At 40.0% G+C, this 13,869-nt stretch overlaps 2 protein-coding genes across 3 annotated transcripts; both read right to left on the minus strand.

Moving 5' to 3' along the window:
* Window positions 1–186: 186 nt before the first annotated feature.
* Window positions 187–10,577, minus strand: LOC135492948 (uncharacterized). 2 transcript variants are annotated; one of them, XM_064779701.1, is made up of 20 exons: window positions 10,528–10,577; window positions 10,382–10,434; window positions 9,695–9,794; window positions 9,351–9,428; window positions 9,086–9,151; window positions 8,713–8,817; window positions 8,108–8,360; window positions 7,687–7,872; window positions 7,361–7,460; window positions 7,032–7,143; window positions 6,498–6,674; window positions 6,204–6,286; window positions 5,773–5,956; window positions 5,326–5,529; window positions 4,943–5,069; window positions 4,542–4,710; window positions 4,112–4,247; window positions 3,392–3,502; window positions 2,856–3,083; window positions 187–2,576 (listed from the first exon to the last, which is right to left on the minus strand). In XM_064779701.1, the coding sequence occupies exons 1-20, from the start codon at window positions 10,561–10,563 to the stop codon at window positions 2,394–2,396; spliced, it is 2,691 nt and encodes an 896-aa protein (XP_064635771.1). In that variant the 5' UTR covers window positions 10,564–10,577; the 3' UTR covers window positions 187–2,393. The 2 variants fall into 2 exon arrangements, with proteins under 2 accessions (XP_064635771.1, XP_064635767.1); XM_064779697.1 differs by having other exon boundaries at window positions 187–2,579.
* Window positions 10,578–11,780: 1,203 nt separating this feature from the next.
* LOC135492969 (small ribosomal subunit protein uS8) lies at window positions 11,781–13,859 on the minus strand. The gene is made up of 5 exons (XM_064779721.1): window positions 13,838–13,859; window positions 13,050–13,190; window positions 12,568–12,647; window positions 12,298–12,383; window positions 11,781–11,929 (listed from the first exon to the last, which is right to left on the minus strand). Exons 2-5 carry the CDS (start codon window positions 13,180–13,182, stop codon window positions 11,836–11,838), a joined length of 393 nt encoding a protein of 130 aa, XP_064635791.1. The 5' UTR covers window positions 13,183–13,190; window positions 13,838–13,859; the 3' UTR covers window positions 11,781–11,835.
* Window positions 13,860–13,869: the final 10 nt, after the last annotated feature.

Here is a 13,869-nt window from a genome sequence, read left to right on the forward strand (position 1 = left end):
TGATGGGAATTGGAGTGGGCTGCTCAGAATTCCTGCCAAATGTCAGCAGATTCCAACTCACCTCTGATAAGCAACACTTAAACGTGATTGTGATATTGTCTCAGACAAAAATGTAACCTCCTGGTCAGTGCTGCTGGTGTCTGATAATGATGTGTGGTATAACAGAAAAGAGCCAAAATAACCACATATCAATTATGAAATGTTTTTATTCATATTTCAGTCAAATAACAAGGTTAAATTCTGTACAGAGCATACAAGATCTTCACGGGTATCAACGATAAAGAAAACAAAGCCATGGCTACATAGAGAGCCCAACTGTCCAGGAATATTGGGGCCGATGGGGGCAAGGCCAAATTGTGATGAGGCACAATTCCTTTTCATGAGAATAAACCTGGTGATGAGACAACCCATCTCAGTCAATAACTCAACCAAAGTTCATTGATAGTACATATATAATTTGGCACATTTTTTTTTTAAATAAGGAAAGCACCAGTTTTAAATGCAGATGTGACCACTGAATAGTCAATAGAGATGATGTGTCTGTCCTGGAGAAACACTCAACCCAATTTTTCACACCCTTAGTGTGCTCGTTTGCGGGATTTAAAGTTTGCAGAAGAATCAATCATGAACACAGATGATTAAACTACGTAATACAGAGAGAATGAAACGGGGAGTGATGTATAACATAGAAAGTTAGTTATTACATGTTCTCAGGTTGCTATTAAAGTATTTGTCAATTGTTAAAAATCTATAGAATAGATGTACTTGATGAATCCAACATGATAGGGCAAGTTTAAACAATAGTTTCCATACCATTTTTTGTAGCAAGTGTGAAAAGTGCACAGATGTAAGTCATACTGCATGATTCTACATGTTCATAACCGTGTTCAACCCAATACCATATTCATGGCCTGTAGAGCACAAACAGATGCGGGAGTGAAGTGACTTGATCATCATTTTCATTCAAACAGTGACCAATGAGTCACTTCATAACGATAAATTTGGCATATACTTTTCTTACATTTGACATAAATATAACACTGAAATGTACATGAAAACTTTATGTATACAGGCATAATATTTTAACAAACATGATGTTGGCCAACTTTGTTTCTTAAAAGAAACTTAGTCTTAATATATTACAAACCTACATGTATCCTCTGAAACAATTTAACTGTCACATTCTTAAATGCATATACATGTACCCTTTACATAAACATCTCAACCATTCTCTGCCCAAGGAACATATGCCTACATGTACAATAATTTCCTGTCGAAGTATACAATGCCATATTGCAAATGGTGCCCTCCACAAGCAGCGGGCGGCTGACAACACATGGAATGTGTCATTGAGAACCGTACATGTTCATTTTCAAATTCAACCTTTCAAAAATGCTGTCTATACGTACATGTACAGGACTCAGTAACTGCACATTCTCGATGGCCACAGTACTTTCAACTGTGAAGGAGAAGTATAGGTACTCACTCAGGGCCAACACCAATGTATGGTTAAGAGTAGCTGTGAAGAGGGTGGCACAGACATAATTTCCAAAATTTACAAAAACAGTTAAAATGTCTTTATATTTGCTGATGAATTCAAGAGGCCCCCTTTATACTGGTACTCTTTTAAGAATGTTTGTGCCTGCCCAGTAAATCATTCTCTACTCCTCCTTTTATTGTCAACAAAATGGAAAACAAGCAGATATAAAATCTTTTAAAATTTCTATACAAATATTAATTTCTAAAGGTTTTAAAACAAAAGAAACATCAAGCACAAACAGATGAAATTTTACAGTCCCAAAACATACAATACAATCCTGTAATCCCTGCTGGCTTTAACTTTAACTTTAAAGAGTTAAGTACATGTAGATAGGCGCTGCACTGCTTTACACTACGGTACCCTATTCCATGTGACCCCACGTTCAGTACCTGAATGAACACCAGAGCAGGATCTAAGCTAGTAACATCAAAGTTTGACTATTCAATTGACAAGTTCCGAACACACATGAACAGGTTTTTAATGGAGACCCCCTCTTGTGTTGTTCCCAAACTCCATGATTTCTTAACAAACCCAACCGTACGTATTGCACATGAAAACTAGTCAGTTCTTTTCAGAACTAGTGGAACTGTACAATGAAACTCACACATGTCAATAATTTTAGTTTATTTAGCCTTAGAAGCCTAAAATTTACTCATTGATTTTGAGACATTAACTCTTAAAGCACTGATGATGACTCTTGCCACTGAATAGCCTGACCATGTAAGATATGTACGTCCTGACACTAATGTGTTAGAACTTAAATGCTGTTCTAAGCCAAATACCATCTATGAATAGGCCCATGTGGTACACCAAGATTCATCACCTTTGCTTAATGAACTAATGTCGCCTAAAATCATGAAGAGAAGAAGAAGTTCAATGCCCTGTTCACATCGTAATCTGCTGCCAATGCAACCCGGACTAGCTCCTCGCGAGGCACAGTGTCCCCAACAATATCACGCAATGCAGAGAGGCAGCCTTCGAGACGAACTGAGTCCTCCATGAACGGTAGCTCCTCTGATGAACTGGAAGACGGGTCCTGCTGAAATCAGATATCACCAGTTTTAAACCTTCAGACCTAGGTTTTTGGGGTGAACCCATCAGGACTACCTAGGAAATTAGGACTACTTCTGCACCAGCACAGTACTGTACATCCAAACCAATGGCAATGAAACAGACCAGCAAGTATGTGGCTTTGTTGCAGCATGACTGATATACATGTAAACCACCAACTTAGAGCAATAAAGAAGGAAAATCTGAAACAAATGCAAGCAGGTCAATTAACTGTAAAAATTTCAATCAGATCTTTTTTACTTACTCTCTCGGCAATATCGAGTGTGGTCATGAGTTCATCCACCTCACTAAGACTCGACACAGAACTAGGCGTTTCAGTATGGCAATGCCCACTAAGTGATCGGGTCCTCGGCTCAAGGCCATGCCACGCAACACAGTCTTCTGCCTCTGTTTGTAAATGCTCGGGTAAGTCGGCGAAAATCTCGCTCTCAATCAAGGAAGGGTGATCCATGATGAAATTGAGCGATGCTGCCTGTAAATTAAGAGATGAAAATACCTTAACAGCAAGACTCTTTTCAACTCCCAATGGTAATGGCAACACAACAGCTTTATAGATTTATAACGTTGGTACTGGCGTACATACGGACCACTTTTTCCAACCCATACATGAACAATAATCAGCACTGTCAAAACAGCTGGAATGTGTAGATTGGCATAGTAGAGGGGAAGGCAGTATGACAGCAGCAGAGAAGACAAGACTTGAATGCACTCAGCTACGCGCTGACAAAGAGCTCCTTCAAGGGGCCACTCTCTAGCCAGATCATATAAAGGATGACCTACCCTAAGTATCTTCGCATGGAACTGATCAGCTAGGCTTAGTAAGAACAATGCCGTATCTTCATCAAGATGATGCCTCAAGGAGTGCTCACACAGCAACTTTAAGCTATCCATCTGGAAATAAGGAGCGCACATGTTAGGGAGCATCCACTGAGGGGGGAAATCCGTACACTATGCGTACAGGGGGGGGAGGGGGGGGTTAATGGTCTTGCGTACGTACGCAACCCAAGAACCATTTTTTGAACAAATAAAAAATAAATATTATCATAATAATCTTCTCCTCTTTCTTATTCTTATTTGGATAATCATACTTGTTTTTCACAAGATGTGTGAACTCGTACGCTTCTGGGTTCGGATGTTACCCGACTACAATGTTTTAGCAATTTCCAGCGCCGTTTAATTTCCCGGTAATGCATGTCGCCGTAGGAGAAAAATTGCGCAGTGGACTTGCCAATACGACGCCAATCCGATTGTGGCGCCACAATGTAGCAAAATCAGGTACTATGTCTGTTTGTCTGCTAGGGAATTCAAGGTTCTATAGGCGTACGCTCATACAGGGGGGAGGGGGGGTATGAGGCAATGCGTACAAGGTGCATACAGGGGGGAGGGGGTCTCAAAATTGGCAATTTCGTGCGTACGTACTTAATGGACGCTCCCTTATGAAGCCAATGATCAATACTAAGTTCGCAATTTTTTTACCTCAAGAAGTGTGTGTATAATTACCTCATATCTATCACTTATTTGCATAATATCAGCCAATTGTTCGGTTGCTAATTCTGACGTCTCTAGTTCACCACTGTACAAGTACTCGAGGAACATTTGAAACAGAGCAGGATTAGTATCATGTACTATGATTTTTCTGAAATGAGAAAACAAAACTAATGAATTGTTGAAGGAATGCAACAAGTGGTCGAAAACAAAACAGATGTACATGTACATGTATGTACATGGCAAAACAGGAGAATCTTTCGAAAGAAGGGAAACTCAAATAAACTCTCCTTTTGGGAGGGGGGCGTGCATTGCTTTAGGCTCCCTGATCTTATCTAACCAACGAAATGAAAGGGGGGGGTCCTGTTCATGTATGTAGCAAGATCGCATGATAATAACCCGATGACGAGGAAAATCTCACGTAGCGATCGATTAAACGACTCACTTGTCTATAGATTCTCTCATCCCGCTAAGTAATGCACGTCTGAACCAATCACATCGTGACGATATCACAACACAGTGGGCCTTGATCTGGCGTATGTCTATGTCTCGTTCTCGGTCGGTTCGTGGCACAGGTTCCTCCTCCGAGTGATCAATTATAGTATCACCGCCCTCTGAAATCACCAGCAAAGCATCAATCTCCACTGGCTTTCTTGAAAAGTTCATCCTCTAAATTAGGAACACCCTCAAGACTGACAAATGCCGTTATTCATAGAGAGGTGCCAGATATTACGAGATTGTTGGTAGGAAAAATGGGTCTAAATGGATCTGAGGTAAGAATTGCCTTCAGTTTGAAAGGGAAGCAAATTGAAAGTCAGAGAATAACAGATTAACCCATTCACTTACCCGAGATGCTAACCACTTCAAACAACATATCTGTGTTCTCGCCTTGGTGCAACAGCTCCAGCGCTGACTTGGCTAATGAGCTGTCCCGGGCAAAAGGTGGTATACACAATGACTCGACAGAGCTCAGCTGAAAAAGGACAACAACAAGTGCAAATAGACATATTTAACAATAACAAATATGACAATCTGATGACGTTGTCATTGTACAGAATACTGTCCGGCTTATTTGAGTATGACTGTGAATGTCATGCCTGGTGAAATTTATGCTTTTTCAAGTATTTCAAAAACAAACCTGGTCCAAACTCATGCACAGGCATAATCATAGAAGCAAAAAATAGATGGCCCAATGGCCATATACATGTAACCCAAGAAATTAAACTAACCTGTGCATACTTTGTAGTTGGAACAGAGACCTGTGGTAGAGCGCTGTTGGTTGCAGCATCGGGAGCTTTCGGTACAACAGGGTCCAACAGGCCTAGAGTTGTTAATGATTGTGAGAAATGATCACGATGCACAAGGTCATTCAGTTGTTGTATCATGGACTTCAGGCTTGATTTATTTGCTATCACTTTATTCAATGCCCAGGCCTGAAAAAAGAAAATCGTGATTAGCCTTGAAAGCAATCCTGAACACAACACAGCCAGAGCCGTGTGACTGACACAGTGAATACAACTGATGACAACTGATGACAGAATGGATCACCAGGATTTGGAATTAACATCACTGCCGGTACCAGAGCATTTACATCTTGTACATGTACATCAACAGTGCATGAGAAAAATGTCCTTCCCTAAAACAGATATCACGTGATGCCATCGAAGCATACTCACCACTTTAGACGTTCCTAATTTAAAGAGATACTTCCATTCCTTCCATGTGACCCTTTCATCCAGTGCAGACATCAGCTCCTCAATCCTCAGCGACAGAAACACTGGCACCTCGTCGCAGAGTTGTTCGATATTTTTGGCGACAGACCTGACTTTCTCTTCGTGGGTCATGGTTCCGAAACTTTCCCTAGAATGCAAATTTTGCAAATACAATACTCAAGCTAAATGATAACAGTATAAACAGCATATTAAGAGGCAAGTAGCAGGCCTTTGATGGAACAGTCATAGATGCATATAGCATACTGGACTAGATCTTGATCCAACTTGATGTACATTTTGTACCTGCCATCGGACACCTCACAGTCTCAAATGAAAGTGGGAAAATAATAAGTTCTACAAAAATTAGGGAAGCCGGACAGACAAGAACGACTTACTTTTTCAACATGAGGCTAACCACTGTGTCTGTTGTTTTCTCGTGAAAATGTTTTAGTTTAATTAGCTCTCTAACATGTAATGCCTGAAATAAAACAGGGACAGTAACCTTTTATCAAGAAACACATGTGCCATACGCCACAATGGCTTAGTCATTGTCTATTATCACAAATTTCGTTATAACCTGGCAGCAACTTTGAACTAACTGAGATTGAACTACACCATTCAGCATGAGGGATTTGCATACATTTACAACATAACTATGAGGATTACAAGATGTTTCATCTTACACTTACATTTCTAAGTGTTTTGCCTAGCACCTCTCCAACATGAGCTTTCTTGTGTTTTTCATGTTTTTCAGCACCATGCTTCTCATTGTTCTTCTCAACTGTATTTGCAGCACTTATCACTTGTTCGAGGGCCGTCTTTGTGTCAAAGATGAACTTGGATATCGTCTCTAGGGCAGCTTCAATCTGCAAATCAAAAGGGGCAAAATACTAGGAATAAGATGGCCAACACGTTTATTTTCTACTTTGTCATCTAAGACTGACCATACCAAAAGGTACTTAGCTATAGACTACTGGGAAGCTCAATTCCTTGAATTACATTCTTTGATTTCGTGTCATAAAAATTGATTTCTTTTAAATAAAGATAATTAGTACAAGGCTGCCCAATTTGTCATAACTAACAGGACACCCACTCTATAAAGGACACAGATTTTGGTCCAGAAATGGTCATTTCCATTGGATTGGACCTCTGTCCTCCAATAGAGTCACCCCAAAAAAACCAAAAATGTACACACGTGGTTGTTAGAATGTCGTCCGACCTACCTCTGGTACTAGATACGTTGCCATCTCCTGCCTCTGACTAGCAGTTAGCGTACTAGCATGGCGCTTACACACGTCTAGGAATCGTAGCAGTTGGTTCATGAACACTGGGATTCTGTGAAAGAAACATGACTTAGTCTGAATTGTACAAAAATGAACTTTGGGTCGTCCCAACGATATTTCACCGACTGCCCCATTTGTGACAAGACTAACATAACAACCTAATTGTAAAACTAAGTTAAAAAAAGCCAGAGGACTGCATATCTGTGGTCATCTCAAAAGAAGGGTTTAAATCAAATAATATCAAGCAATGACAGACCTTGAGAACTAACCTGGATTTTGCATATTTGATGATTTCATGTCTTTCTTCACGAGACAGTTCACCTTTTCTCCTTGAGAAGAGGTCACACAATATCAACAATTTGGCACAAGCTGGAGAACAAATAAAGACAGTCATTACAACATTCATAGCTATCATAATTACAGTTTACCAGAATTAATTTCAGAAAACATACTATTCGTTGTATCAGAATATAATGTTCCGGTCAACTGTATAAAATTTTGTGGCAAAACAAAGCCTGAAGGTGTGATTGAAGTTAGCCCTATCGTGTATTCATAAATAGGATCACCTCTCTTAAGCTGAGTTAAGAGTACTTACCAACAGCTCCTTCCCTAAGGGCCTGTTTGATGATGTAACATAACTTAGCAGGGTTGGTCATAAGACTATCATCACTGCCACCGTCAGTACTGCTCCCCTGACCTTCACCTGCGCTGACCTTGCCGCTGAACAGGTCAATGATCTTATCGGCACAATTATGCATATCATTGACTAGATTGGTAATTTCTGAAATCAAACAGAAAGGATCTCTGCATATCCATATTTTAATTTTTAAACTGGACTTCAGTCAGATATCTCATCTCCACGCACAGGTGCACGGACAAATTGCATCTTGAAAAGAAAACTTTGTGCATACTGCTAAGAGCAAGTTACTTGACATCGGCACAAAATAGAAGTTGAGTACATTTAGAACCAAATTAAACTTCAACTACAGAGGAAAGGATGTTGAATAATAACTTACGTTGTCTTAATGCAGTGTTCTTTAAAAATGTCTCACACAGCTCCGAGAATTTAAGGAACCCAGGCATTTTGTTGACAGCCTTGATGCAAGCCTTGCAAGTGGTTTCTGACATGCCACGAGGCAGGCACTCAGAGTAGACATAGTAGAGCACAGCATAAAGAACATCTTCTTTCAGCCCTGTGAGAGGGGGAGGCGTCTTGTTCCAGTCAATACTAGGCACACTCAGATTCAGGATTGTCTTGTGAACCTTAAACTGAAACAGAAAGGTGCAAAAAAGTTTAACAATCAAGTAAGCCATATACAGAGTCGATATGAAATACAAGATGTTTTACTTTGGAGGGCATCATATTCCACAAATTGAATTCTGCCACAATTCAAGAGGAAAATAATTTGACAGTGAAGTGGTTAAAAACAATACAGCAAAATTTTATGATTGTCAGGACACTCTTTATGACTGATAAATGCTTTTCTTAACTAAGAGATGTGTCTTGTGACCCAACAGAAAGCAAATGACCAATTTGGGACCGAAATCCATCTGCTAAGGCATCATTCAGTGACCAGAAGATGTGTGGTCTGCTAACAGTGCTAGGGAGGTTCGTACATACCTCCTTTCCATTGTCAGCTTTAATAATGAGATCTGAAAAATGCCCCTCTTCAAATGCCCCCAGGAATGAGAAGGGGGCTTCCTCATTTGGGTCATGTGATAGCACCTGGAATGACAAGATTGATAAGTATCAGTGACAGTAACAAAGCAATATTTTAAAATGACTAGTATAAATTTATAAATTTGATACCCTGCAGTCATATAACATCTTGGCGAGGGTTTATTTTCCATAGTATAGTAATGAAAACATAGCACTGAGCAAAAGTCACATTTTGTCGGGTTTCTCAAAGTGTCTTATGCCTGAGGAGAGCTGGGGGAGGTAGTATGACATCTACATGTGATGAAACAGTCAAATAATCTCAAACATGATATACCTTCTGGCACTGTAGCATACAGCATCTTTCATATGTCAACAACATCAGGTCATCAGAAACCTCCACCTTGAAAACAACAAACACTATATAGAACATTATTTTACAAAAAAAATGAAACTGGCTGACAATGTGATAGACTCTTTAATACCAACTGCAATGAAATATATTAATATGATATAAATATAATATTCTTTATCAAGAAAGAAGACTTTAACTCATGATTTAAGATGCAATTTTTAGAAGTGTATGAATGGAAGACTCTCACCCTGAACTCAATGACATGACCAACGTGGCCAGCATATGTTCCATAAAACTTAAGTAGAGCAGGCTCAGTAAGAACAACCTGGAAAAGACAATAATGTATCAGTCACTCCAATAGCTGATGCACAACACAATTATCCAGCAAAGACACAAGAAACATATTAACAGCTGGTCTTAGTATGGGGGATATGGACCGACTCATTAATACTGCATCCAGGTAGATGGTATGTACTTGCAATCCCTTGTACTGTAGCCAGTCTGCTGTCAACTGATCCAAATGGTGATATGTTCTTTAGCATGATATCTGATCGTCAATGTCAGTCTCAAGGATCCTTGTTGTTTGTTTACCTCATATGTCTCACAGAAGAAGAACGGCATTGACTCTGGGTTGGTTTCCTTTGGGATTTTCCATGACACATCGCCGCTTTCATCAAGGAAGAACTCAGTACTGAATAAAATAAACAAGATAAGCCCTGTAGCAATACTGCAATGATTGAAAAAGACAAATGCTAGCTGATTACGTCATACCATCCAATGGACAACTACTGCTCGTGAAGCATCGATGGCAAGTATTGAAGTAGTTTCACACACCTTTTTTTACCAGAAGGTTATCGATCTACCAACAACATGAACATGACTGACTGATACATCATTCCATCTGTGCAGGATGTCACTGTCAGTGACATCACTATATCTATCAGCTGTGCCTGTTGATGAGGATTGATATAATTTGACCATACATGGATTGATGGAATACATCATCATCACGTCACTTTGATTGAAATGACAGCTAAAATATTTTCAATTTTGACATTGCCTTCGCATGCAGCCTACACCATGCTCACAATACATATGTGATCTGAATGCAATTATATCCATTTTGGCCTGGGCCGTTGGCCTGGCGAGGATGATCATAATGACAACTGCACTACACTACAGTGACTTACATATACATGTACATACACTGACAGTGCAGTGCGTTGAGTGTGCATGTGTCTGTGTGTGAGTCAGAAGTTTATTTTAGCATTTACTCACCCCTCTATCCCGGTTGGTTCCAGCGCTCCAGCAAGAGGAACACATTCAACAATCTACAAATACAAAGACAGACAAATCAGAGGTTATCTTCCACCCAAAACTGGGATGATTAATTGATGGAATCATAATGATTTTTGACTTCTTACCTTCCAAGTTCCACAGTAGGCAGCCTCTTCCGCCATGATGATTTTTCGTGTTTACATCATTTGAGCATGCGTAGTCGAGTTCAATTTAGTCGCGAATGACGTCATTGACGGGTATGATACCAAGGCGGCATTTTCAAAGCATTAGAAAGTATACCCGAAAATTCTGGTCCTGAGGAGCCGTTGAGGATGTCCACTGACCATTGACACATGGCACTAGGCTTCTTTGTGGGAAAATTCATGTTTTAATTACATTGTGCCAGCTTATGTTTTTAAACATACTGAACCCCACAGGGTTGTAGTTTGTACTGATGGGTGATGATGGTGTCGGAAAGACCAGCATCATATCAAGGTCCTTTCATGGACAGCTCTCAACTTGCTACAAGCCCACAGTAGGGGACGAGGATATCCACAGGAATAGTCGCAGTCGACAACCAGACATTTGCGTTGGAATTACTAGATACGGCAGGGTCTTATTATTTTCCCGCCATGAGGAACAGCTACCGGTACATCAGAAAAGCAGATGTCTTCGTATCGCACCAGAAGATACGGGAATTACGTTCAGAGATTATCTGACAACGTGGTGTGTCCATACCAATTGTCCAATGGTGATCGTCGGAAACAAAAGTGACCCAATCAGAAAGAGGACCATTGAAGACCCGTTATATGAACACTCCATGATGAGGTCTGTCAGGTCTCCCGGCAAGGAACTCCCCATTTTCAAATGTTTTCAGTACTATTTTATCTCCTAGGACAAACTTCAGACTAATACTGCAAGTACTGATGTATTGACAGCCCTGCAGAGAATCATTTTTATAACTTCGGAGGGTGGTCACTTCAGACCAGGGGCTCGACAAGTCGTATTTTACGTGTTCTCAGTAGGGGGGTACGTTGGTCAGTCAAGGGGGGGGGGCGATTGAGTTCTTATTTCAATGTGCCTGTGAAACTGCTACTGATCACATAAGTCACACCTATGCGCAGATGAAATTATGTCTGCCTTCCCTCCAGAAACGAATCCAACACGAACTAGTAATCAACACCAATGCTGGAAGACCTCGTTGAAGCTTGGGGTATCACTGTCACATGCTCGCCAAGAGTGTGGTATGAAATTTCAGGGGTAAATGCAAAATTTAACTTTGCTCCGGTCGCCAAGCAGGCTAAAAAGGGCGACAAACACTGGTATCAAACTGATGCTGTGTTCACCTCGTGATAAATCGAATAAAACTGGGAACTTGAAAGAATAAACAGAGAATAAATTTGGTCTTTGTACATTTTTTTTTAATTACATACTTTCTTTCTTACATGACTTTCTTAGAAGAAGAAACCCAATATTTTTCCACCAAGATGTTTTCTTCTGGCTTCTTCATGGTCCATGATACCACCGGATGTCGTTAATACAAGGAATCTGAAAAACAAACACTATGAGTATGAATGATCCAGAAATCATTAGGATAGCTCAGGTTTCTCAATTTTTCAATCCAGCAAGATAAATTTATTACTAGATTTCCAAATGTTTCAAATGACACGAGCAAACCAGTCTCACAGCCATTCAGAGACAATTCTCTACACTACTCATCTCTTTGAAATCCATGTCACATTACCACACTACTGAAGGGAACTGCAACATACATCATTATAAATCAATCGATTTTAGAATGTGAATGACGACCCAGGAAAACCCTTGAGGCCGGAGTATGCACAAACAACTAATATCGTCTTTCCAAAAGTTAATTTGAGTCAACATTTTACAGAATTCATGACTTGGTCACTTACCCGAACTGTCTTGAAGGCAACAAGTTGCTTGTCCATTTTTCCATATCTTGCATGGCAACGTCAAACCTTGGGCTGATTACACCACACTGAATGTAAATGAATGTAAATTATCTATAAATCATAACAGAAGTGTTGTATCTGTGGGCAGGTCACTGTGGCATCTTAACCGGGCCGCTGCTCATAGACGAAATATTTGAACCCATTGAATCCTAATCATGACAGTCAATTTCTAATCACAGCTTAAAAAAACATTTGTCCCTTAATACTGACCTTGTTCAATCGTCCTGTAAGATTAACAACAATCTTGCCAGCTCTGTGGTCATCGATCTTCTCGAATTCACCAATGTATCCTAAAAGAAAACCCCCAAAATATATGGAATTTGAGAAAACATGTTTACATACCTGGCCAGAGTTGCATAAATAAATCATGTAGATTGGATTGTGCTGTTTGTCGGAGTCAACGAGTCATTGCAGAGATCAGCACCTCTAATTGCCTGGTTTCAAGCTATTTTGGATTTTTAACAGGCAACATTCTGTAAACCGCTTTATTTTGCAAGCCTAATATTTTCATAATTTTCGTAAGAGGGTTACAGAAAGGCAAACATTTAAGCAAAATCTTTAAAGGAAAAGGACGCTTGATTACAGGGGAGTAGCCTATTCCATTATTTGCCCAGGGCCAGGCTGCTGACATCTGACAATCTATTGAGACTCAGAAACTGAAAATCAACCCCTCAAGATAGAAGAAACCTTACCATGTTTCATCATCACAGACAAAAATCTGATGATGACTTTTGAACTAGGTCTCAGCAAGACCTGGCGCTTGCCGCGCTTCTCTGCATTGCAGATCGATCTGAGAGCATCAGCCAGTACATTCATGCGCACCATCTTGGCGGCTGAAAAAAGATGATTTATAATGCTGTTGTGAATGAACGATCTTTTACAGTCATTACATTAGTCATTACAAGTCTGTTCGATAATAAAGTACGTCACTTCAAATCAGGGACTGTTAATTTTAACCCGAGTGATTTATGTGTTGATTGATGACCTTTTATGTTGCACACACATGCATGCATGACATACCAAGACCAAGTTAAGTAAGAGTAAACATGCCACAATGATGTCATGGACATGGTCCCGGACATCATCATCATGATGTGACGTGCAACAACGAACATCATGACATTGCAAGCCTAGCTTTAGCAAGATACACGCCTTTGCCGAGTAGCTGGAAAATGGGTTCGTGTAAGGAGGTATGTCATTATACAAGGGATTTCTAGTTGAGTATGTACACAGACAGTGTACATAATGTACATAACATGGTCATGCACACAAATGCACGTCGCAACATAGGGGAGCTGAGCGAATACATCTGCACAAAGAGCTTATATCTATATAATTCGTAGTGATATCAAGGAAATGACGATTTGATTCTAATCTTCCATATCTGACTCTTATTTTGGCATAATAAATTTTGATAAATTTTCCATATTTACGGCGATTCGGGTCGATAGTTTTCGAAAAATTCTGATAATCCCAGTACCTTCTGATAATGGCGATAGAAGAGGAAGTTGC

This window comes from Lineus longissimus, chromosome 1 (genome assembly GCF_910592395.1).
Source record: "Lineus longissimus chromosome 1, tnLinLong1.2, whole genome shotgun sequence".
Lineage (NCBI taxonomy): Eukaryota > Metazoa > Nemertea > Pilidiophora > Heteronemertea > Lineidae > Lineus > Lineus longissimus.

Excerpts from the sequence above, each read along its gene's own strand:
- LOC135492969 (XM_064779721.1), bottom strand. The coding sequence starts at position 13,182 with ATGGTGCGCATGAATGTACTGGCTGATGCTCTCAGATCGATCTGCAAT. Across the intron at positions 12,648-13,049 it reads GTCTGTGATGATGAAACATG|GATACATTGGTGAATTCGAG; the intron begins GTAAGGTTTCTT and ends GTTTTCTTTTAG. Across the intron at positions 12,384-12,567 it reads TTACAGGACGATTGAACAAG|TGTGGTGTAATCAGCCCAAG; the intron begins GTCAGTATTAAG and ends ATTTACATTCAG.
- LOC135492948 (XM_064779697.1), bottom strand. The coding sequence starts at position 10,563 with ATGGCGGAAGAGGCTGCCTACTGTGGAACTTGGAAG. Across the intron at positions 9,152-9,350 it reads GTCATGTCATTGAGTTCAGG|GTGGAGGTTTCTGATGACCT; the intron begins GTGAGAGTCTTC and ends GTTGTTTTCAAG. Across the intron at positions 8,818-9,085 it reads GTATGCTACAGTGCCAGAAG|GTGCTATCACATGACCCAAA; the intron begins GTATATCATGTT and ends TTGTCATTCCAG.